This window comes from Hemiscyllium ocellatum, chromosome 18, assembly GCF_020745735.1.
Source record: "Hemiscyllium ocellatum isolate sHemOce1 chromosome 18, sHemOce1.pat.X.cur, whole genome shotgun sequence".
Lineage (NCBI taxonomy): Eukaryota > Metazoa > Chordata > Chondrichthyes > Orectolobiformes > Hemiscylliidae > Hemiscyllium > Hemiscyllium ocellatum.
The window spans coordinates 53,816,593-53,841,690 of NC_083418.1; the positions used below are offsets into that span (position 1 = coordinate 53,816,593).

Genomic DNA, 25,098 nt, shown 5'->3' on the forward strand with positions numbered 1-25,098 from the left:
AGCCACAAGGTTATGCTGCAGCTCTATAAAGTTGCAGATTAGGCCACACTTGGAATGTTGTGTTCAGTTCTGGTCACCTCATCATAAGAAAGTTGTGGAAGCTTTACAGAGAGCAGGTCTTATGAAGAAAGGTTGAGGAGTTAGTGCTTTTCTCATTGGAGCGAAGGAGAATGAGAGGTGACTTGGTAGAGGTGTATAAGATGAGGCATAGGTAGAGTGGATAGCCTTTTCTCAGGGCAGTAACAGCTATTATAAGAGGATGTAATTTTAAGGTGATTGGAGGAAGGTTATGGGGCGATCTCAGATGTAGGTTCTTTACACAGAGTGTGGTGGATGCGTGGAATGCACTGCCAGCAGCAGTAGTAGAGTCAGCAACAGTAACAATACTCAAAGAAGTGGTTAATTTCATACAAATTGATTTTGGACATCTCAATGTTAATGAAGGCATATTTTGTTTTCTTTTTATGTGTAATTAAAATCCTATTAGTAAACAGGAGTTTGAATATTGCATTATTCTTAAATCAAGATAACGGAAATAGTTTACTAAGCACCATTAAGTCAAATTAACTCAAAATGCGATTTTTTCATTGGGTTTTCTCGGTACTCGGGAGTAAGCAAGATGTTATAGCTGGTGTTTTACTGTTAAATAAACAGATGTAGAATACACAGAATTACAGACAATTTACAGAATAGAAACAGGAAATTTGATCCATCTAATCCAGACTAGTGTTTACTTTCCCTCAAACCTCCATCCATCCTACTTCCTCCAACTTTATTACCATCGTGGAGATGAACAGAGAGACCTGTGTCCAGGTGTATAAATCCCTGAAAGTTACCACCCAGATTGATAGTGTTGTTAAGAAGGCACACTGTGTGCTGGCATTTATTGGTTGGAGGATTGAGTTTCGGAGCCACGAGATCATGTTTCAGCTGTACAAGACACTGGTAAGGCAGCACCTGGAGTATTGCGTGCAGTTCTGGTTACTGCATTATAGGAAGGAAGTGGAGGCTTTGGAAAGGATTCAGGGGAGATTTACTAGGATGTTGCCTGGTATGGAAGGAAGATCTTATAAGGAAAGAGTGAGGGAAGGCTGTTTTTGTTGGAAAGAAGAAGATTGAGAGATGACTTAATCGAGATATTCAAGATAATTAGAGGGTTAGATAGGGTGGACAGTGAGAGCCTTTTTCCTCAGATGGCGAAGGCTAACATGAGGAGACACAGGCTTAGGACAGATAGCAGGGGTAGTTTCTTTACACAGGAGAATAATAGGGGCGTGGAACGGCCTGCCTGCAACCATAGTAGACTCACTGATATTAAGGGCATTGGACATACATATGGATAATAATGAAACGGTGTGGGTTAGATGGGCATCAGATTAATTTTGCAGATCGGCGCAACAGAGGGCTGAAGGGCCTATAGTGTGCTGTAACATTCTATGTTCTATAACCCTCTCTTCACTTACCTAGGGTTCCTTACACTAAAACAGTAACTTTGCTTCAAAAGTACTCTGTTGGCTTTAAAGTGCTCTCAAATATTCATTGGCCACAAAAGCACAACAGAAATGTCAATTTGGATTTCTTTTAAATATACGGAAGCCATCTGCCTCAACCAGCCCTTGTGAAAGCATGTTTCACATCCTTACCACTTTGTGAGACTGTATGCATCTTATATGTGTGACTTCACATTCTGCTCTTCCACACAAGTGGAAATTTCAGTTTCCTTGCTGCAAACATACCAGAAATTCCTGATACCAGCACTTGAGATCGTCTTTGTACTTGATAGTACATGCATCCTCTGGGTACTGGAACTTCAGGATGGTAGACATATGGGATCCTTACTTATTGACTGGGAAGCATCTGTTGGATTAAATATTCTCTATTCTGCTCTCACCACCCATTTTTCCATAAAGCACAAGGAGCACAAGGGTAGTTACCCAAGTCTTCGCCACCTCAGCCAAAAATGCTCCTTCAGATAGGAGTGATAGGTCAGTCCGTAATGAGAAAAGGTGGAAATGTGTTAATGGCATCAGATTTTAATTCACTCTGTCCACGCTGTTGGCAAGAAACATCGAACAAAATTCCCAAACTTTCCGAGCTCAGAGGCATTGAGAAGGTTCCTATGCAGTTAGTGGACAGGACAAGAGGACAGGAGCATTTGAAGATGATCAAGGTGGTAGCAAATAGGAATGTTTAAGTAGTAAGGAACAGTATAGTCAGGGCATAAGACAGTTCTCCAGTGGAGGGCAAATATCCAGTTGATTGTGTTGTCTGCTCAGTGCCAGAGTTGAAGACATCTACTTTGGGATGAAGAGGAATTTACAGCAGGGAAAACAAAACAACCGTGGACGCTGCAAATCTGAAACAAAAAGGAAATGGGTGGGAAAAACTCAGCACGTATAGCAGCATCAGTGAAGAGAAATGAGAGTTAACATTTCAAGTCCAGTTCTAAAGGATCAATGGATCTAAAATGTTAACTTTGCTTTTTCTTCACAGATGCTGCCAGACCTTCCAGCAGTTTGTCTTTGAACATGCAGTGGGAGTTGGAGGATGATCCAGATGATCACATGATACCAACCTCATAGATGACTCAGAGATCTTGCTTGGAAATTAGGAGCAGAATTTGAAAAGGAAAGATCATTCCCTGAGCAACAACAAAATTGGCAGACAGTAAATAAAACTCAAGAATTGACTGCATGTCTCAACAATTAGTATAGGAGAAATAGCTTTTAATTTGTGGGACACTGGCGATAGGTTTGGGGCAAGTAGGAGCTGTACACCGCTGGGATGGTCTTCATCTGAATTATGCTGGGACCAGTGCTCTGACGAGGTATATAACTAGGGGAGTAGAGAGAACTTTAAATAACCTGTATGGTTGACTGGCCATGGCGTGGTCTGTGTGCGGTAACACACAGCAGCTTGAGAGTGTGTTGGTGCGCACGTGTGTATGTCTGTCTGCCTATTCGTGCACACCTATATGTTTGTGTGAAGAATGGAATCACATGAGGGGAGAGGAGATTACATGTAAAAGAAATTACACAATAATAGAACAGGGTAGTAATTTACTTAAGCATAACCAGAGAAGGGTCAAAACATAAACATAACAGCACCAGATAAAGTTACTGATTGAAAAAATGGTGAAAGACAAAATTAAAGATACTGAAGTATCTGAATGCAACATGGCATTTGTAACAAAATGGATTAATTGTTAGCACAAGTAGGAATTAAACACAGAAAAATGCAAAATAGCAGGAGTAATCCTTCAAGTTTGCTCTACCATTCATGGTTAATCATCCAACTTAATAAACTGTTCCTGCTTTTCCTCCATATCCTTTAGCCCCAAGTGGTATACCCAACATCTTCTTGAAATCATACAATGTTTTGGCCTCAACTGTTTTCTGTGGTAGCAAATTTCACAGGTTCACTACTCTTTGGGTGAAGAGATTTCTCATCTAATTTCTAAATGGTTTACTTCGTATCCTCAGTGCGATCCCTGGATCTGGAAGAATAACATAATTCTGGCATTGATGACAGCATCCTTGGCAAGTAGTGGCACTCAATCTATGACTTTGTGCTGTTATTAGCATCACAGTTTAAGCATCTGAGTTCACTGGCCATCATAAAATATTTAGAATTATTACAATGCTATTTGTAATTTTATTTTACTTTTATGGAGTATGGGTGCCACTGGCAAGGCCAACATTTAGTACCCATCCTGAATTGTCCTTATTATGACTGTCTTGCCAGGCCATGAGTGAACCAAATGAATTTTTCCTAAGAAATAATAGTTGCTATTACCATCATTATTTCATGACCATCATGACTACAGCTTTCAATTAACAGAGGGGTCAGGAAGCGAGGAAATTATAGAACCATAAAATCCATACAACGTGAACCAGCCCATGGAGTCCACACCGACCCTTCAAAGAGCATTCCACCCAGACCCACCCCCCCACTCGCTCCCTCTGTAACCCTGCATTTCCCATGACCAATCCACCTAACCTGCATATCTTTGGACAGTGGAAGGAAACTGGAGCATCTGGAAGAAACCCACCCAGACACAGGCAGAATGTGCAAACTCCATATAATTGCCAAAGGGTGAAATCAAACCTGGGTCCGTTGCGCCATGAGACAACAGCGCTAACCATGAGACTGCTGTGCCACCGGGTGGAGTAGTTCTGTTTATTTAGAATGATAATTAGTATAGTAGCTCAAAAGAAATGGAACAGGTACTAATTTCACAGGCTCGCCATTACCTAGGTGAAGATCACTATCCTAAATGGCCTATCCTTTATCCTTTGTGTGCGCCCACTGGTTTTGGACTCTCCTGTCATTGAAGTACATCCTTCCTGCAACTACCCAGTCTAGTCCTGTCAGAATTCTATAAATTTCTAGGAGATTCCCCACCATTCTTCTAAACTCTAGTGAATATAGTCCTAATGGATCCAGTCTCTCTCTGTATTTCAGTCAGCCATTCCAGGAATCAGTCTGGCAAAGCTTCTGAAGCAAGAGTATTCTTCCTCAGATAAGGCAATCAAAACTGTACACAATACTCTTAATACTCTTATCAATGCCCTGTACAGTTGGACTAAAGACATCCCTGTTCTTGCACTCAAATCCTCTCACTATGAAGACCAACATACCATTTACCTTCCTCAATGCCTGCCACACCTGTATAATTGTTTTTAGCATCTGGAGTATGAGATTACCCAGGCCTTGCTGCACTTTCCTTTCCCAATCCATCTCCATTAAGATAATAATCTGCCTGCCTATTTTTGCTATGAAAGTGGATAACCTCTCATTTATCCATATCATATTGGATCTGCTTGTACTTGCTTGTACAGCATGAGCAAAACCAATGTAGTGTACAAAATCCCATGCAAGGACTGCACAAAACACTACATAGGACAAACAGGAAGACAGCTTACAATCCACATCCATGAACACCACCAAGCCACGAAACGACATGACCAGCTATCCTTAGTAGCCACACACGCAGATGACAAGCAACATGAGTTCGACTGGGACACTACTATTATAGGACAAGCCAAACAGAGAACAGCCAGGGAATTCCTAGAGGCATGGCACTCATCCACAGATTCGATCAATAAACACATCAATAAAATAACCTGGACCCAATATACTGGCTACTGCAGCGGACAGGTGGAACTGACAACCAGAAGCGGCAGATACAAACCACTACAAATGCCGGAGGAAAGATCACAGAAGCGCTTCACAGGAGGCTCCCAAGCACTGAGGATGTCACCTAGACAGGAGACGAAACATCTGCAACACAAATTCCCAGCTCGACGAACAGAACCACAACAACGAGCACCCGAGCTACAAATCTTCTCCCAAACTTTGTACTTGCCCACTTAATTTGTTCAAATTGTACTGAAGCTTCTCTGCATCCTCCTCAGAATACCTTCCTACCCAGCTTTGTCTCACCTGCAAACTTGGAGATATGACACAGTTTCATCTAAATCATTTATATATGGTGAATTGCTGGGGGTCAAAACACTGATTCCTGTGGACCTCAAGTCAATACCTGCTACTCACAAAAAGATGGGTGAAATTTAAAGAAAAACACTAGTTATCCAGAAGGTTGCTCAGTGATTGCCATGAATACTTCAGGGTATGATGCCATGCTTTATTTTTCTTATTTGTGCGATGCCAAATTACATGCAGCACAAGTAGTAATCTGGAGATTAATACCTTTGAGGCTGTATTTCTTAATTTTGAGGCTGGCTCCGCTTATTGAAGATGCAGTATCTCTTTCTTTATCCTGTATATGGACCAATCCATCCCCAAATTCCTCTCCAGCCCTAAGAAATAGACAATAGACAATAGGTGCAGGAGTAGGCCATTCTGCCCCTCGAGCCTGCACCACTATTCAATATGATCATGGCTGATCATCCTCAATCAGTATCCTGTTCCTGCTTTATCTTCATAACCCTTGATTCCACAATCCTTGAGAGCTCTATCCAACTCTTTCTTAAATGAATCCAGAGACTGAGCCTCCACTGCCCTCTGGGGCTGTGTGGAATGCTCTTGCCACCACTCTCTGGGTGAAGAAGTTTCTCCTCATCTCTGTCCTAAATGGACTACCCCGTATCTTTAAGCTGTGTCCTCTGGTTCGGCACTCACCCATCAGTGGAAACATGTTTCCTGCCTCCAGAGTGTCCAATCCTTTAATAATCTTATATGTCTCAATCAGATCCCCTCTCAGTTTTCTAAACTCAAGGGTATACATGCCTTTCAACACAAGATAGTCCTGCCATTCCAGGAATTGACCTCGTGAACCTACACTGCACTTCCTCAATAGCCAGAATGTCTTTCCTCAAATTTGGAGACCAGAACTGCACACAGTACTCCAGGCGTGGTCTCACCAGGGCCCTGTACAGCTGCAGAAGAACTTCTTTGCTTCTATACTCAATCCCTCTTGTTATGAAGGCCAGCATGCTATTAGCCTTCTTCACTACCTGCTGTACCTACATACTTACCTTCATTGACTGGTGTATAAGAACACCCAGATCTCTCTGTACTGCCCCTTTACCTAAATTGATTCCATTTTAGGTAGTAATCTGCCTTCCTGTTCTTGCCACCAAAGTGGATAACCATACATTTATCCACATTAAACTGCATCTGCCATGCATCTGACCACTCACCTAACTTGTCCAGGTCACCCTGTAATCTCCTAACATCCTCATCACATTTCACCCTGCCACCCAGCTTAGTATCATCAGCAATTATGCTAATGTTATTACTAATACCATCTTCTATATCATTAACATATATTGTAAAAAGCTGCGGTCCCAATACTGATCCCTGCGGTATCCCACTGGTCACTGCCTGCCATTCCGAAATGGAGCCGTTTATCACTACCGTTTGTTTCCTGTCAGCCAACCAACTTTCAATCCACATTAATACTTTGCCCCCATATACTGAACCCTGACACAGGGCAGGCATCAGTCTCCAGGACTCTCATTATTTGCTTCAGAGAACATTTCAGTGTTAATCTCCCTCACTTTACAGTCCAGTATTAGGTAAAAATAAGGAGATTGAAGGAAGAGACAAAATTCATGAAATTATAATCACTGGGGAAGAGGCATTGAGCAAACTGATGGAGCTGATAAGTCTCTGGGTCCTGATGGACTTCATCTATGCATTAAAAGAGGTAGCTAAATGTGGTAGTAGACATGTTGGTGTTAGAAACCAACTATGACTTATGGAATTATATCCTTTACTATGTGAGGAACTGAACATAAAAGGAGGGATGTAATGCTTCAGTTATATAGGAAGACGGCGAGACCATATCTTGAATACTGCATGGAATTTTGATCCCCTTAACTTTGGAGGAATGTAAATGTGATGGATGCAGGCCAAGCAAGGATTTTATTCCCAAATATTTATTTGGGAATAAAAACCTTGCTTGGCCTGAATAGATCCAAAAGTGAATTTTTTTCCAAAGGGCCCAAACAGAACTATGGATACAAAGTATTCAGGTCTTTTGAATAAAACTTCTCTTTTTGACAAATTCAGGCCAAGAGAAGTTGTTTTTTTAACCCCCTAAAGGCTCCAAATTCACTGTCTAGAGATCTGCTCAGGTTCTTAAGTTTTTAAGTCTTTTCAGTTTTTGGACATGTGGATAAACAATACTTGTAGCATACTTCAGTTCCTAATTTATTTATTCATGTGTTTCACAACAATTAGGTTGAATCAAGATTGACCAAAATCAGTATTTTTTTAAAAATATGAATGTAGCATGTTCCAAAGCACATTATAGCCAAGAAAGTACTTTTAAAGTGCAATAATGTAGGAAATATATAGTACCCAATTTTCACATAGAAAGCTCTTACAAATATCAATGTGATAATGCCCAGATGATCTGTGTTTTTCAGATGTTGGTTGAACAACTTCAGTCTTTGAGAGAACGCACGGAGATCTTCTACATACATTGGAGGTGGCTGATGGGCTCCAATTTAACATTTCAACTGAAAGATAGCACCTCGAACAGTGTAGCACCAGAATGAAGTGTTGGCTTAAATATTGTGCTCAGATTTCTGGATTAGGACTTAAATGTACTGTCTACAGAGGCAAAAACATTACCCCACTGAGCTGTTCTAACTAATGAAAATTATAGATGATAAAATGCAAGCCAGCTACACTGCAAGCTATCTACACAGATGGACAAAGCAACCCTAAGCCCAATAGATAGTTATGCCAACTTGACAACAGTACTTGGCACCATTAGCTCAATATCACTGGAAACCCGCAAGCAACTGTGGCAGATCAATGCTGTACTGATCTGCAATGCTTTAGTATTCCATTGTTCAAAAGAACAATAGAGCTTCTTCAATGAGATTGGCGGTTTATACATATTCCAAACGAACATCAACTCCCTGCTAAGAACAAACTAGAACTTTAAAAACTTTCAAACTACAAACAAAAAGATAACATGAGAAAAGATATCCAAGAACAGAGAACTGAAAAAGATAAATGGCAGATGGGATCAGTAGAGAAATGTGAACAGAAGGCTTGTGAAAAAACACTGCCTCCAAACGTGCTTCTGAAGCTGTGCTACGCATTAAAAATTGCATGAATAAAGAAAAAGCCAAGATTAATGTAGTGGGATTATACAGCATCAAGCTGATAGCTTACTTTGCGAATATTCCTCTCCCATTTGGGGTGGATACTCCTCATCCCAGTCAACCACATCATCATCGGTTAATACTACGATGTGGCACTCTCGATCACCACTCTGGGCACTTGCCACCATCAGCGGAAGTATCATTTCCTCCAAGTAGGATTCAAACTGTTTGCGTGCGCCATCGTTGGAGAGTTCATGCATGAGAGCACCTTAAAATAAAAAGCCCATTTAATAGTTGTTCTACTGGACAGCCAATGCAGAAGTGAATGAACAATCCCAGCTTTTTAAACTCAAAACATATCAGCCAGTCAAGTAATTATTCTTCAAAGACTGAAGGGCAAATACCTGTCCCTCACAGGTTTCAGAGAGAACAGGGAGATTATCGCTGTGTGCATCCTAGTTATTTCTGGCACAACACAATTGGAACATCCTCCTCAACAAGTAGGAAGAAGGGAAAGGATTAGCCTGCAAGTGGCTTGCACTAATCATGCTTTACTTGCCATTGCCATGTCCAATAAAGCCAACAGTAAAAGGTTTCATTCCTGTACATCATGCGGTTATTCATGGAGGCTTGCCTTCTCATTTTATGCCATCCTTGTACAGTGGTTACCTTCAAGTTACCACTGCCTCTCTCTAATGGCGAGAAATGCTCACGATCCTTTGTGAACTATGGTTAAGAATCTTGTCTTCTTGCCACAACAAAAAAGTAGTTGTTCGCTATGCTGTACATCTCTATGACTCTGGCTTCACCTCCATCCCCCATTGCCACCCCACCCTGCATTCCCCAGTCCTGAATGGAGTAAAAGGCAGCTGTTTGTTTGCAAGAATAACTGGGTAGCCTTTTCAAGCTATCCAGGTTCCACAGGTGTTTCAATTGATGCAAACAGATGATTTTACAAAAGTACTCTAAAATGCTCTCCATTCAATTAGTCTATTAAGTCTTCTTCAATCCCTTCAAACAGTGTACTCTAGACCACAACCCAATGCATTAAACAAATTCTCATCTCACCTCTGGTTCTTCTGCTGATAAGACTTAAATCTGAATCCTTTGACAACAGACCATTTTGTCACAGTTCCTCCCTCCCTCAAGCCCTTCATGTGTTTCAATACATTGTCAGATGTCTTCTATATTTTCCCTGCTCTAAAGCAATAGCTATAAGGTATCATTTATTTGAGTCATTCTCAATCTCAATCCCAATCTCAGCCTGTGATGCCTCCACCTACCTGAACTCCCACTTCTTTGGTCCCATTCCAGTAAGTTGACACCCTCTGAGTTTCTGACATCTTTCTCAAGTGTGGCGCTCAGGATTGGGTGTAACACTCCAACTGGGATCTGCTTCTTTATTCAACACTTCTTTGTACTTTTACACTCCATGCCTATTTATAAAATCAAGCTTCCTAACTGCTTTTTTTTTAAAAAAAACAAAAGCTCTCTTAGATGTTCTACCACCTTCAAATATTTGTGGGCTTTCTCCCCCTAGTATAAATGCTAGGTGTTTCTATTCCGACACCACCTCCAAAAATGTTACTGTTACTGCCTCTCTACATTTTATCAATTTTGAAATTGGGCTTTAGAACAGCATGCAAACAGGAACAAAAGTGGGGAGGAGATTGATCAAGGGAGATTTCAAATGAGGTTTTGGACATTCCTACCATAAGACCAATATTTACGATATTTGGCAACCAAGGAAAAAAATTATCACTGAATGGTTACAGGAGAAAAATTACCCATAGAGTTCATCAAGTCCACAGTGCTTCTCTGCAACAGGAATTCAGCTCCTCACTTGCCAGTCCTGTCACCTTGTGAAATCTTTATCATGTGTTCATCCAATTCCCTTGTGAAGGCTACAGACAAATCTACCTCAATCACAATAACAGACCTCCCCATTCCTGCACCTGCTTTCAAACTGTAACCTCTAGTTTACACTGCCTTACCTCATTTTCCTAATAAAAGTATTGGGGCACTGACCATTAATAAAAATAATATAGCATTTACTGTGAAACAAAGCAAGCATGTTACAAATTAATAAAATGTATTGTAAAAGCTATTAATTTTACAAAAATAAAAATCAAGGAGCTTTGAAGAAGCTGAACACTTTTGAAGTTCAATTCAATTATTCATCACAATGCCAATTATCAATGCCATGGAGAAGGAGGGAAGGAGGTGGAATCACTGGAGACCTCTTCTGAAGAACCAGTGCAAGCAGATAGAACAAATGGCTGCCTTTTGTGCTACTCCATGTTAGCAAATTATGCAGTCTACATTAAAAAATGATATTATTGAGCATCACTGAAAATACTTTAAGCTTTCCTGAGATACTGCTGACATACTTACTGAGATCTCTGCATTTGATAGTACTGTAATCAAAAGAGATACAGAGGTAGTCACAAGCTTCTCTCAGTTCAGGTATTGAGATCCCATCAGGACAGCGGATTATGCCAGTCTTGTAGTAATCCTGAAAACAAATGTACAAATTTACAAACAGGAGCTAAAATGACAAAGTGAAACAAGGTGAATCAGTGCAGTAATGCCTGAAATGGTGAAAGATGTTGCTACTTGAAGCAACTATCAAATGATACACCAAAGAAACTACACAGGAGTACAAATGAAAACTACTGTACTGAAAACTGTAGAAAGCAACAAATCCAAGGTGCAGCTTCTAAGCAAAGTAAAGCTATTCGTCCCAGTCTTTCTTTTTAGAAAACCTGTTTTATTCTGTGTGAAAGTCAAGACCAATTGTAGCTTTCAAATAGCGTGGGATTAGAGGGCAAAAGATAATTGAACCAAACTATTTCCTCTAAATTACATATTTTCTTCCTATCTTGTATTAATGTGCTTAACTGATTTCAAACAAAGATAGATAGTGAGGGCTTTGAATGAATGGGGCACAAGGCACAAGTTCAAAATTTGCAATGTCAAAACTCAAGAAATAGTTTGACCTGAAAGGGAAACGAAACAGACTTCTCAAGAGGCTCGTGGATCAGGCAAAAACCTGGCAGATGTAATTTTACATAAAAGTGCAAGTCCTATAAACTTATCAGCACAACAAGAAAGGGCAACATAAAATAAAGTTTACAATTCTGAAGGAGATGCAGGAACAGAGGGATCTATCCACAGAACTTGTTGAAGGTGGCAGAGCATGTTGAGAGAGGGGTTAGCAATACAAATTGAAAGCAGCTATATTTTTGATCTAATTGTATTTTTAATCAAAATTAGTGGTTGAGATTTGCAGAAACTATTCACTCAAAGATGAAATGCAGTTTAAACTAAACAGAAAATATAGATGGCTCTAGCTCTGGGCTGAGTCATATTAATTTCAGATAAACAAAATGACCAGGAAAACATTTTCTGACTCACAAAGAGTGTGTAAATGAGTTGATGCAAATACCAAGCATCTTTGAACAGCTCCGCTTTGATTTGATATCAAGTCGGAATTTTTGGGAAGTTTTGTAGTCGTGAAAACTCAGACATGATGTCTGAAAACACCAAGATAAAAGATTGGCAAGTTCTAAAAAAAAAATGTGGATTCATTCTTAAAGGATCTCAAAAGCTGCTAAAGAAACAAAATTTGGTTTGTTGTCGACCAGCACAGAATTTGTTTCTTTTGAAATGCAATTGCTTGGAATTCTCCAAGACAGTTTGTGAAAAGTCAAACTCATCAGGTTTGAATTGCTTTATTGTCCTCTGATCTTCAAAATATTGGCAACAGGTGAGGAGGAAATACAGATTGAGAAGCTGATTTTTTTGCATGCAAGTTGCCAGCCTCCAACTTCCTCAGCTAGAGTTTTAGAGTTCATACTATGGGTGATGCAACAATTAGATGGCGAGAGGCACGTAACCTTGGCAGGTCTTTTTCCAGAGGAGCTGTCAATGCTGAATAGCATTCCAACAAGGGGGTCGGTAGCAATCTGCAAATCAGGCCCATTGTCATTGTTGTGCCGTTTCCAACCCTCTGGAAATCGCAACTGGTAGGGAAGGGTGCAATGTGACAGACTATGGCTGTTGTGCTAACCAACTATAAAATACAAGGCAGCAATGTGCAAAGATACTCCCCTTGGAAAAGGAATACATGTTGGACTTGAGAAGTTCTTTTTGATAGTGTGAATAATGATCTGGAATTCATTGCCTACAAGAGTGTGATGGAAATGAAGGTAATCCATAATTTTAAAAGGAAATTGCAAAGGCACTACATGGTTGGGCTCTGAAAACAGAATAGGTAATGGGTGGTGAGAGTACAGCTCAGCAACATAGAACTAGAAATAATAGTCCACTTGGGGATTTGGAGCAGCTACAACACAAAGTTTTAAGAAGAATCTCAAATGACAATTTCTCTATTTCTACCAAAGGTTAACAAGTGGCAAATTCCTTTCAACAGATTACAGAGTTGAATATCTAGCACAAACAGAGGTATTAGTGGGGACATAGGGAGAGGGTGGTTTTGAGTGGCAGGACTACATCATCTGTACTGGGAAAGAGGAAGTTATTCCACTGGATTAAACCAGATGTGACAGTCAGCTTGCCGAAAACAGGGTTTCAGTAAACAGGGTCAAACTCAGGAAAAATTAAATCAGAGAGAAATATAATTTTACAGAAGGGTGCCAGTCAGGCCACTGTGTCTGTACCAGCTCCTGAAACAGCCACCCTGCTAATCCCATTCTTCAGCCTCATCTCCGAAGCCCCTAAATTCATCACTTTCAAAAGAAGTTAAACTCTTTTGAAACTTCCTGTGGAATCTGCCTCCACCGCTCTCCTAAGCAGCACATTCACAATCCTAATAACTCTGAGGTGAGGAGTTTCTAGTTCCTAACTACTGACTTCCTAGTTACTGACATGCCACCTAGAGGAAACAGAATATCATTCTTTACCCTGTCTCAATTGTTCAAAACTTTGAATAACTCAGTAAGATCACCTCAATCTTCGAAAATAAGCCCAATCTTTCTGACCTTGCCTTGTATCTAAAATCCTTCGTTCCTGGTATCGTTCTCGCAAATCTTCTTTGCGCTGTCTCCATGACTAATATCTTTAAATAAAGTATCTAGAACTTAACTCAATGGTCCAAATGAGGTCTGACCAATGATTGGTATAAGCGTAGCATCACTTCCTTGTTTTTATACTCTACATCTCTATTTATAAACTCAAGGATCTATAGTCCTTCTCAACAACTGTTTCAAACTTGCTGTGCAATCTTCAGAGAATTATGCACTTGAACCCCAAGGTCCCTCTGCACCTGTACTCACCTCAGAGTTGTACCATTAAGCCTGTATTGTCTCTCCATGTTCCTTGTGCAAAATAAATTACCTTATTTCTTTTTAATGCAATTTATTTGCCAGGGGACTGCCCATTTGGCCAATTTGTCAATGTCTCTCTGCAGATGCTCAGCGTCATCCTCACAATTCACTATTCTCCTTGGCTTAGCATCATTGACAAATTTAGAGATTTTGTCCACAACACTAATCTCCAAATTGTTTTTATAAATCAGAAAAGGTAAGGGCTCTAACACCAATCCCTCAGGAACATCAGTTTCAACTCTTCTTCAGTCAGAGAAATATCCATTTATACCTACCCTCAGTTTCCTATCTTTTAGCCAATTTCTAATCCATGCTGTCAAGGACTTATCAATCCCAAACTTTTTTTTTGCAAAACCACCTGCCACGTGGTACTGTATCAAATGCCTTCTTAATGTCCAAATGTACAAGATCTATAGCACTATCCTCATCCATTGCCTACATCTCCCTATCGAAGAAAGCACTTAAAATTTGTCAAACATGACCTGCTCTTAACAAAGCCATAGTCAACTGTACAGTGTTAACTCCTTTTTCTTTTTAAGTGTATACATATCCTATTCCATATTATTAGATTACTTACAGTGTGGAAACAGGCCCTTCGCCCAACAAGTCCACACGGACCCGCTGAAGCGCAACCCACCCATACCCCTACATTTACCCCTTACCTAACACTACGGGCAATTTAGCATGACCAATGCACCTGACCTGCACATCTTTGGACTGTGGGAGGAAACTGGAGCACCCAGAGGAAACCCACGCAGACACGGGGAGAACGTGCAAATTCCACACAGTCAGTCGCCTGAGTCGGGACTGATGGTCACCGTCAGTTTTCCCATATTGATGACAAGCAAGTAACGGTACTTTATCTGCATACCCAAAGCAACTATAATAAGATAGATAAATTAATGGCATTTTTGGGATAAATGGGTTTGATTTATTACTAATTCTGATGAGTTGTTGCATGGTGATCAAGATTGGGAAATAAATACAAACCTTTTGAAAAGACAATAATTAAAAGTGTGCTGAGGTGGGAGTACAGATATACTTAAAGACATTAACAGGAAAACACAGAAGATAAAAATAACTATTTCCACTGGTTGGGGAACTATTTCTACAAGTTGTGGATTATAGAAATGGGGCATAATCTGAAAATTAGGGCCAGACCACTCAGAAGAGATGTTAAAAAGCATTTCTATACATAATGGGTTTTGGGGGGGGTGGGTGGGGTGGTGGTGGTGTCTGGAACCCTCTTGCACAAGACAGTGGTGGGTGCTACATCAAATTGTTAATTTTATATCTGAGATAGATCATTTTTTTCTTAAGCGTTAAGGAAATGGGTGAAAATTCAGGTATTTGCATTAGGCCACAAATCAGCCATGATATCACAATGGCATAACAGCCTTGAAAGGCCTAACCTTGTTCCGAAATTCCTATGAGCAAGACAACCAATCATAGATGTAGATAAGAAATAACAAGGGCCAGAAAACACTGGTGACAGTAGTTTAAAGATCACTAACAGAAGCTGTATTATTAAACAGATTATTCAAGAAATAAGAGGTAAGAAACAAAAAAAAATGAAGGATTTGAATCTTCAAAGAGACTCAATTAAATTGGCAGAACTAAATTTGGGGGATGTTCATGGAACCAACCAGGGAGTAGGCTATTTGAGATCTTATCTTGTGCAATTAGATCTAGTCAATTAGTATTTCAAAGCAAGGGACCCTCTGGGGAAGGATGATCTTAATATAATGAATTCACATTGAGTTTAAGAATGGCACAGTTATAACATATTATAGTTTTAAATAAAACCAAATCATGTAGGAATGAGAGGCAAATTAATGATACATCTGAAGGTTAGATTAAATTATACCGTGGCAGATAAGCAATGGTAAAAAATGTAATGAAATATTTAATGAGTGTTAACAAATATACATTCAATCATGAAATAAACTCTCCATAACAGATCTATCTGTAGCTAACTAAGAATGTTATAGATTGAGGGAGTACAGATTTAAGGTGATTGGTAGAAGGACTAAAGGGATTTGGTAGAAGGATTAGAGGAAACATGAACAGAAACATTTTCAACTGAGTGTGTGGTGGGAGTCTGGAGTTTGCTGCCCACTTTAGGCAGAAACCTTCAACTCATTTAAGTGGAACCCGCTACTGATCAAGTGCTGCTAAGTGACATGGAATGGGTGTCTAGTTTGTTCAGCTAGTGTAGATACGAGCTGAATTGCCTGTTTCAATACTGCAACTTTTCAATGGTTCTATTAAAATACATTTATAATATTGCCATGAGTAGTAAACTTGAGGAGTGGGAGAGTTTTAGAATCCAGAAGAGGATGACCAAATAAACAATATGGAGAAAATCTACCGTAGATCTCAGCATTTCGGTTGACCTTTGAAGCCTCAAAAAGGATCTCTCAAAAACCAGAAGGTGACTTGCACAAAAAGTGTAAAGCCACCAGTGTGGGTGGTTGCCACTTTAAGGTATCGTTAACATGTGATGCAGGGTGGACAGGTCTTAAACTCCCACGCTTCTTCATGACACTGCCCACACTGCCTTGATCCCTTGTACCCAGTGTTAAAATAACATCTGGATTTGTGGGATGAAAAACTGATGATTACTAATGGATGCACACAACAGCTGAATAAAGGGGGAGATTTACTTATGCCAAGTACATCTAAAACCAACATTTTTGGCATTGAAAAAATTATGCTCTTACATCCTACGTCGATTTATGCAGAATGATATTTGACAGAAAACAAAAAATATAAAACAGACTGTGACAGCACTAATGATAACCATAAAAGGAATAGGAACAGTACAAATAAATACGGATTCCTAAAAGACCAAAAAAACCAAAAGGGCCGAGAGTGAGGCTGTTTCTGTTTGGATAATCTAACACTAAAAAGTACACGCTAAGAATAAAAGTTCGGTCAGTTCCGACTTATGTAAAGGGAACATTTCTCTCCTCAGAAGACTGGGAATCTTTGGAATTCTTTATTATAGACACCTGCAAGTGCACAGTTATTGGACAGGCTTAGGCAGAGATTGTTGGAATCTAACAGATTTTAAATATGTAAATGTTGGGCAGTTAAGTGGAGTTGAGATCAAAAATCAGGCCTGATCTCACTGAATGGTTGAGCAGCCATAACCTTATTTAATGGCAGAGACGGCTCAAGGGGCCATAATCAAATTTGCAGATTTTGCTATATGACCTGGAAATATACTGCCGTGCCTGTGCTTTCACTGGGTCAAAATGTTGGCACACACCACTTAATCAAAAACCTAACTCCCTGCAGTCAGTGAGGTGTAATGGCATGGCTCACCTTGTCAAGGGCTATCAGAGGATGGGGAATAAACTGGTCATGTCAATGATGTTCGCAACCAGAATAAATAGAACAAAATGTGCTTTCCAATGATAGCAGTTGTCAGTATCTATTAACTGCTATGATTATGTAGCTAAAGGAGGAATGGAAACCACAAAATAAGAAAAATGCTCAAGACATAGCAGCATCCTATTGAGATGATTTATCAGGAAACTGAGGTAATATTCAGCAGGCAATTTCAAATTTGAACTAGGGAATTAACTGTCAGACCCTGTTTTCCAACATTCAAGTTCACGATTAGGAAAGAAAAGGCACTTGACAAAGCAAATAAAAGTAACAAAAATCGTATCCTGGATAAGAGTTATATTTAGTTTTATCTCCACTCTCTTGCAAACAGAAATATTCTCTGCCTTCTCCAGTATTTTCTGGCATTGCATAACATGGGTATGGGTACACAGGAAATGAGAACAAAGCAGATTAACAAATCATTAATTCCTTAAGAACATCACAGGTATCTCTTTCAATAGGTCAGACTGAACAGATGGAACTGCATTATTCAACCATAAGGTCAACCCTGTGATAAAAACTACTCTTGAGCTTCTGTTGATCGATGGAGAGCCTCCTGAACACAGGACCAAAATAAATTTATGCAGAAAAGCTGTTAAAAGATATTTCAGAAATCAACCCTTGGAATCCATTTTTGCTCAAATCAGTATCTTGCTGACTGAAAGCTAGTTTAAAATTATTCTCAAAGTAGAGCATCATTAATGAATTAATAATTACTCACAAGTTGACCGCGAGCTCAAATTGTTTGAAACACTTAGGTGATTGAATACAATGCAAGTAATCTGTTTTTTCAACGTGCTTTAAATCAAGCTGTTAAGAATAATGACCCACATTTATTTTGCTACACACTCTCATGTAGGGCAGAACACTGCTCTGCTTCTTAAAAGACATGTTCACTGGGAGTTTGTTTCAATATTACGGACTTACCAAAATAGCTCGAAATACTGTGGAACTGATTCCTTCTGCCACCTCGTACTCTCCTTTTTCATTTGGACGTGTAAAATTGTGTTCTCTCCCCGATCCAAACATCCTGCAGGAACACGGAACATTGTGGTTAACAACATATTTGTCAGCTGCTTCTGGATACCTTAATCATGTTAAAGGGAAAAGCATTTCATGTTTTGAATTAGCAATGCCTGACAGATACTGACACTGGAGCTACCATCACATATTCAGAACCCCATTTCAAAGAATTAGTTAAGCAGCAGAATCGAATCTGAAAGACAATATACCCTCTCAACTTTAAACAATTTAGGATTGGAAAGTTGAAGGAAGGCAAATAAAACATGAGGGGACATGTTTTTGAAATGAGGTAACACAAAAACGTAACTGAATGAATAAATAAATAATTGGATTATTAAATTCCCTGGACTAGTTAAGGTGCATCCCAGAGTACTGAAAGATGTGGCTACAGAAATGGTGAATGCATTGATTGTTATCTTTCAAAATTTTACAAAATCTGAAAAGATTCCTGCAGACTGGAAAGTAGGAAATCTACTCATGAAGGGAGGAAGACAGAAAATGGAGAACATAGACCTGTTAACTTTATGCCAATAGGAGGGAAAACATTTCGAACTTAGGCAGATGTTTTTGACCGCATGGGCTGAAGTGCCTTTTTCTGTGCTGGAGCTCTCATTGTCTCGAATAAAGTTTCACACAGGAGGTCAATGAAAAAAAATTACAGCACATGGGATTCAGAGTAATATACTGGTACAAACAGAGTTGATTAACGATAGAAAACAGACATTAAGAGCGAGCAGGTCATTTTCAGCATGATGGGCTATTCCTTGTAAAATACCACAAGTGCAAAGTTGTGCTCTCAGCTGTTCATAATCTATGGAAACTTGAATGTGTGAATAACATGCAATGTTTCCAAATTTGCTGATAACAGAACTAGATGCAAATGTAAGTTGTGAATAAGCATCAAGGGACAGGCTAAGTGAATGAGCAAGTTTATGGCCCATGAAACAGACTAAATAAATGTGAAGTTATCCACTTCAGTTGGAAGATAACAGAACATATCATAAATCATGAGGGGTTGGGAAGTGCGCTACAGCAAGCAATTAGAAATGACAATGGCATGGTGGCCTTCATTACAATGGAATTTGAATACAGTGGTGAAGATATCTTGCTGCAATTGTATACTACCTTGATTAGATTGCACCTGGAGTACTGCATACAATTTTGGTTGTATCCAGGCAAGGATATAGAGGGAATTAAAATGAGGCTTGCTGTATCAACCCCTGGGTTAGCAGGATTGTCTTAGAAGAGTCTGAGGGAGCTGGCTTGTATTTGAAGGTTTTGAAGAATGAAAAGTCATCGAATTGAAAGTTACAACCCTAACAGAGTGTGACAAGGTGTATAGAAATAGTGTCTCTCTTGAACGGTGAGTCCAGAGCAGGGAACATAAATACAGATTAAGGATTGACATTTCACACTCCGATGAGGAGGAATTTCCTGACCCAGAGGGTGATGAGCCTTTAGATTTCTCAACCCTAGAAGGCAGCTCATTTATTGATCATGTTCAAGAAATCATAGATAACATCGAAGGGTGTGGGGATGAAGTGTGGAAAAGCAGTGTTGTCGCAGATGATCAACCATAATCCAAAAGAATGTCAAATCAGTCTGATTAGTCCAGTAGTTTTTGAATAATGTGTATGATAAATTAAGAAGGTGCTGCAAAATTTTCAGGAAGCAGTGCTGCTTTATCTGCTGACATCATGGAGTTGGGAGAGGGTGGGTAAATAGCTCCCAGCATCTGATTGGTGAATGGCACTGTCACTCAGCGTGTAGAGCAGTTAGGTCTTTCATTCTTGGGCTTTGCCCTTTTGTTGGGATGAATTAGCCAGATCGCACAGTGCTGTTACCACAGGTTATTTGGGCAATGCCAAGTGGAGCTTAGAATGTGGAAAGTATGGTATCTGCAGTGCACAAACTCTGTTGGAGCAGAGTTTGGCTCATCACCATACCCTAGCCCTGCAAATGTCTTTGGGGTGGGGGTGTGCGTGCAGTTACAATTGCCAGTGACTGGTGTTGGTTGTGACTGGGGTCCACAATGGTGTGCATGGTGATGTTTTCTTTTTTGGAGGGGTGTGGACTCACTGATAATTCAGTGTCTCCATTCTTACTATGGCAGTAAACACAAGTAAGTGTGATACTCGTGAGTAATCAGTGCAAATGAACGAAATGCACGAGTCATGGAATTGTTTGTCGCACTGAATTTTGCCTCAGTACTGAAAAGGTTGGTAATCACTAGAATAGTCTACCCCAATTCTTACAGTCCTACGATCATGGATGTAGCTCACCTGCCCAGCATTGTATTGGGTTGTGCAGTGAAAATAGAAGGATCCACAACAAATCTGGTGTTGTCAACAATCAGCGTAACCCGTTCTGAAGTGCGGATGCTTCGAGTGCCTTCTTTGACATTTTCGTAGACAAAAACCATTTCTCCTCCTGATTTGCATGTCCCATCGATGGTGGGTGGATTACAATTTCGGCTGATATTGCCGATACTGCTGGAGCCATTTGGGGAAATCTTTTGAAGACGAGGGCTGCTTGGCCGTGATGTTGAAGTGTGATCCTTTTCTCTGTCTACAGGCAAAAAATATTGCAAAGTAAGAATAATCCATCTGCATTTGCAAACACTTCCTCCCTATTACATACTGCATGTAATTCACCCAACAATCAAGAGAAAGGGGAGTATTTTTGTTTAGGTTGTCTGGGAATATCAACTTCCCTGTAGAATTAAATTCCCCAGCTATTCAGTCCAAGTCCAAATCAGATTAGGTGAAATAAAGAGATTGACCACATAAACTACACTGTTAGCATCAACCAGTTCAACAAATCTGGCACAGCTCCTCTCCATTTTGGTAAAAGAATTTCAAGTTGACATTTCTGTGACACAGCAAACATATTTCACAGTTAAAAAAAAAATTAGAAATTCTATAAAGAACAAGCTGTTTATCATAACACTACTGAATTTGCATTCATAATGTCTTTAAAGTAGAAGGCTTCATAGACATGTCAGCAATAAAAATCTCACATCAATCCACTGGAGTAGATACCAAGATAAATCACCGAATGTTTGGTCGAAAAAGCTGGATTTCAAATTGATGTCAGATGAGGTGAAAGAACGAGAGGCAAAGGGGTTGAGAGAGGAAATTATGGCTTAGAGTCAGAAGTAGAAAGCAATTAAAATTATGGATAAACAAGGGCTGGTGTTGGAGCAATAATTCAAAGGTTTGTAGGGCTGGAGGAAGCTAGAGACGGGAGGAAGGAAACAAGGTAATGGAAAAACTTCAAAACAAAAGAGAACCTTAAAGCTGGGGCCAGAAGTCAGTTTAAGCACAAGGATTGAGTGAGTAACACTTTCACAAGTTAGAATATAGCAGCAGCTTTGGATTTGTTGTTGTATTCAGGTGTACCAACTACTGACAGATTTAAGTACACCAAATTCAAAACATCATCTGAGCACAGAACAACAAAACTGAAGTAATTGAAAAAATGTTAGAACAAGAAGCTCTTTAATCCTGCAGTAATTAGCAATTTATTCTTTCACTTCCAGCTAGTGGGCACTGGTTACAGACTTCTTCTGCAAAACTGTTCAAGAAATCTGAACCACTTGCGACTCCCTTGCATGTCCATTACAAGAACTCATTATTAAACTGATTGCCTAGCCTATGCACTTGGCTCAATTTCTGCTGTGAATCGGTGTCCATTCTTCCACTTTCCACAGGTTAACTCCTAATGTTGCTTGCACAAATTATAATTACAAGTAGTTTTTAACAGGCTTTACAACTTCACAAGCTGTGGCTTGAACATGAGCAAGCAGAAATCAAATCTTTAAAAAGGTTGCTCTATAAATCTAGGAAGTACATTCCATAATAACTCCAAATCGGTGGACGGTGATATCAATCACTTTACTAACGCAATCATTTACAAACCAGAATGTTCTTACAGGGAAATAAAAGTAACAGAGGAGGTTTGCTTGGGTTTCAATAGGTCTTGGGTGCTGTCGACCAAATGGCAGACATTTGCAACTCTGCATTATTTCAGTAAGATGCTTGCTCCTGATCTTTAAGCATTACCTGTTCACTTTGGAGCAGTGCGTGCATGCATGCAAATGTAACAGGATTCTAAAGCCAGCCCCCTAAAATGGAAACAAATAATCTGACCAATTTTATGTTCAATGTTTGCACACAAAAGAACTATTCATACAAAAATTTCATTGCATTGGTACCCACACAGTATAGGCTAAATAGCAAGAAAGTGAAATCCAATGAACATCAATTCAAGGGCACGCCTGTTAGGACTAATGGATCTAGTTATATTGGCTTGTTCTTGCTAACAAAGTTGCATCAACAGCAGATCTCAGTTGAGGAAACAATGGTGCGAGCAAACCCAGAAAATACTCTAATATCCTTTATACTACAGTGGGCCAGTGAGGGGAGGGATGGAACAGCAGTGGTAATCAGCGTCTTCAGCTGCCTGCGTCATATGGTGATATTTATAGCTGTGCATCACAAGCCTTCTCTGCCATTAATGCATGCAGAGTGTTAAATTGATTCATCATTACTTCAGAAGACAACTTTTTTTTCCCCCAATCAGAAAGATATTTTTGCAACAGCACTACAGTGTTTTCATGTAATAGGAAAGGGGGAGTTTGTGGTCATAAGGCACCTTTCTTGACATCTCAAAATATTTTACAAACCTCAACAAATTACTGTGCTGTTTTGCAGGCAAATACAGAAAACCAATGTTTTAGTAATGTAGGTTGAGGAATAAATATTGGCTGGGAGACTGGGGAGAATACCATTGTTAATACAGTTGTGATTAGAGTAGGTACTTTCTTGATTATATAGAGTCATAGAGATGTACACCATGGAAACAGACCCTTTGGTCCAACCTGTCCATGCCGACCAGATATCCCAACCTAATCTAGTCCCACCTGCCAGCGCCCGGCCCATATCCCTCCAAACCCTTCCTCTTCATATACCCATCCAAATGCCTCTTAAATGTTGCAATTGTACCAGCCTCCACCACATCCTCTGGCAGCTCATTCCATACACGTACCACCCTCTGCGTGAAAAAGTTGCCCCTTAGGTCTCTTTTATATCTTTCCCCTCTCACTCTAAACCTAAGCCCTTTAGTTCAGGACTCCCCGACCCCAGGGAAAAGAATTTTTCTATTTATCCTAAGCATGCCCCTCAATTTTATAGACCTCTATAAGGTCACCCCTCAGCATCCAACACTCCACGGAAAACAGCCCCAGCCTGTTCAGCCTCTCCCTGTAGCTCAGATCCTCCAATCCAGGCAACATCCTTGTGAATCTTTTCTGGGCCCTTTTAAGTTTCACAACATCTTTCCGATAGGAAGGGGACAAGAATTGCATGCAATATTCCAACAGTGGCCTAACCAATTCCGCAACATGACCTCCCAACTCCTGTACTCAATACTCTGACCAGTAAAGAAAAGCATACCAAACACCTTCTTCACTATCTTATCTACCTGCGACTCCACTTTCAAGGAGCTATGAACCTCATTTCCACGGTCTCTGTTCAGCAACACTCCCTAGGACCTTACCATTAAGTGTACAAGTCCTGCTAAGATTTGCTTTCCCAAAATGCAGCACCTCGCATTTATCTGAATTAAACTCCATCTGCCACTTCTCGGCCAATCTGGTCCAGATCCTGTTGTAATCTGAGGTAACCTTCTTCGCTGCCCACTACACCTCCAATTTTGGTGTCATCTGCAAACTTACTAACTGTACCTCTTGTGCTTGCATCCAAATCATTTATGTAAATGACAAAAAGTAGAGGGCCCAGCACCGATCCTTGTGGCACGCCACTGGCCACAGGCCTCCAGTCTGAAAAACAACCCTCCACCACCACCCTCTGTCTTCTACCTTTGAGCCAGTTCTGTATCCAAATGACTAGTTCTCCCTGTATTCCATGAGATCTAACCTTGCTAACCAGTCTCCCACAGGGAATCTTGTTGAACGCCTTATTGAAGTCCATATAGATCACATCTACTGCTCTGTCCTCATCAATCCTCATTGTTAATTCTTCAAAAAACTCAATCAAGTTTGTGAGACATGATTTCCCACACACAAAGCCTTGTTGACTGTCCTGAATCAGTCCTTGCCTTTCCAAATACATGTACATCCTGTCCCTCAGGATTCCCTCCAACAACTTGCCCACCACCAAGGTCAGGCTCACTGGTCTATAGTTCAGTGGCTTGTCCTTACCACCCTTCTTAAGCAGTGTCACCACGTTTGCCAACCTCCAGTCTTCCGGCACCTCACCGGTGACTATCGAGGATGCAAATATCTCAGCAAGAGGCCCAGCAATCATTTCTTTCGCTTCCCACAGAGTTCTCGGGTACACCTGATCAAGTCCTGGGGATTTATCCATCTTTAACCATTTCAAGACATCCAGCACTTCCTCCTCTTTAATCTGGACATTTTGAAAGATGTCACCATCTACTTCCCTACAGATAAAAGCTTCTATAACCTTTTCCACAGTAAATACTGATGCAAAATAATCATTTATTATCTCCCCCATTTTCTGTGGCTCCACACAAAGGCTGTCTTGCTGATCTTTGAGGGGCCCTATTCTCTCCCTAGTTACCCTTTTTTCCCTAATATATTTGTAAAACCCCTTTGGATTCTCCTTAATTTTATTTGTCAAAGCTCTCATGCCCCCGTTTTGCCCTCCTGATTTCCCTCTTAAGTATACTCCTACTTCCTTTATACTCTCCTAAGGATT

General features: G+C 40.1%; 1 protein-coding gene across 3 annotated transcripts in view; it reads right to left on the reverse strand.

Moving 5' to 3' along the window:
• Positions 1 to 25,098, reverse strand: part of btbd10b (BTB (POZ) domain containing 10b) — an 88,842-nt gene that overhangs the window by 8,181 nt on the left and 55,563 nt on the right. For all 3 annotated transcript variants that reach the window (XM_060839019.1, XM_060839021.1, XM_060839020.1), the window contains 4 exons: positions 20,638 to 20,923; positions 18,260 to 18,362; positions 10,983 to 11,103; positions 8,659 to 8,856 (listed from right to left, as the gene is read on the reverse strand). In XM_060839019.1, coding sequence (XP_060695002.1) covers positions 8,659 to 8,856; positions 10,983 to 11,103; positions 18,260 to 18,362; positions 20,638 to 20,923 — 708 coding nt within the window. The remainder of the gene's footprint in view (positions 1 to 8,658; positions 8,857 to 10,982; positions 11,104 to 18,259; positions 18,363 to 20,637; positions 20,924 to 25,098) is intronic.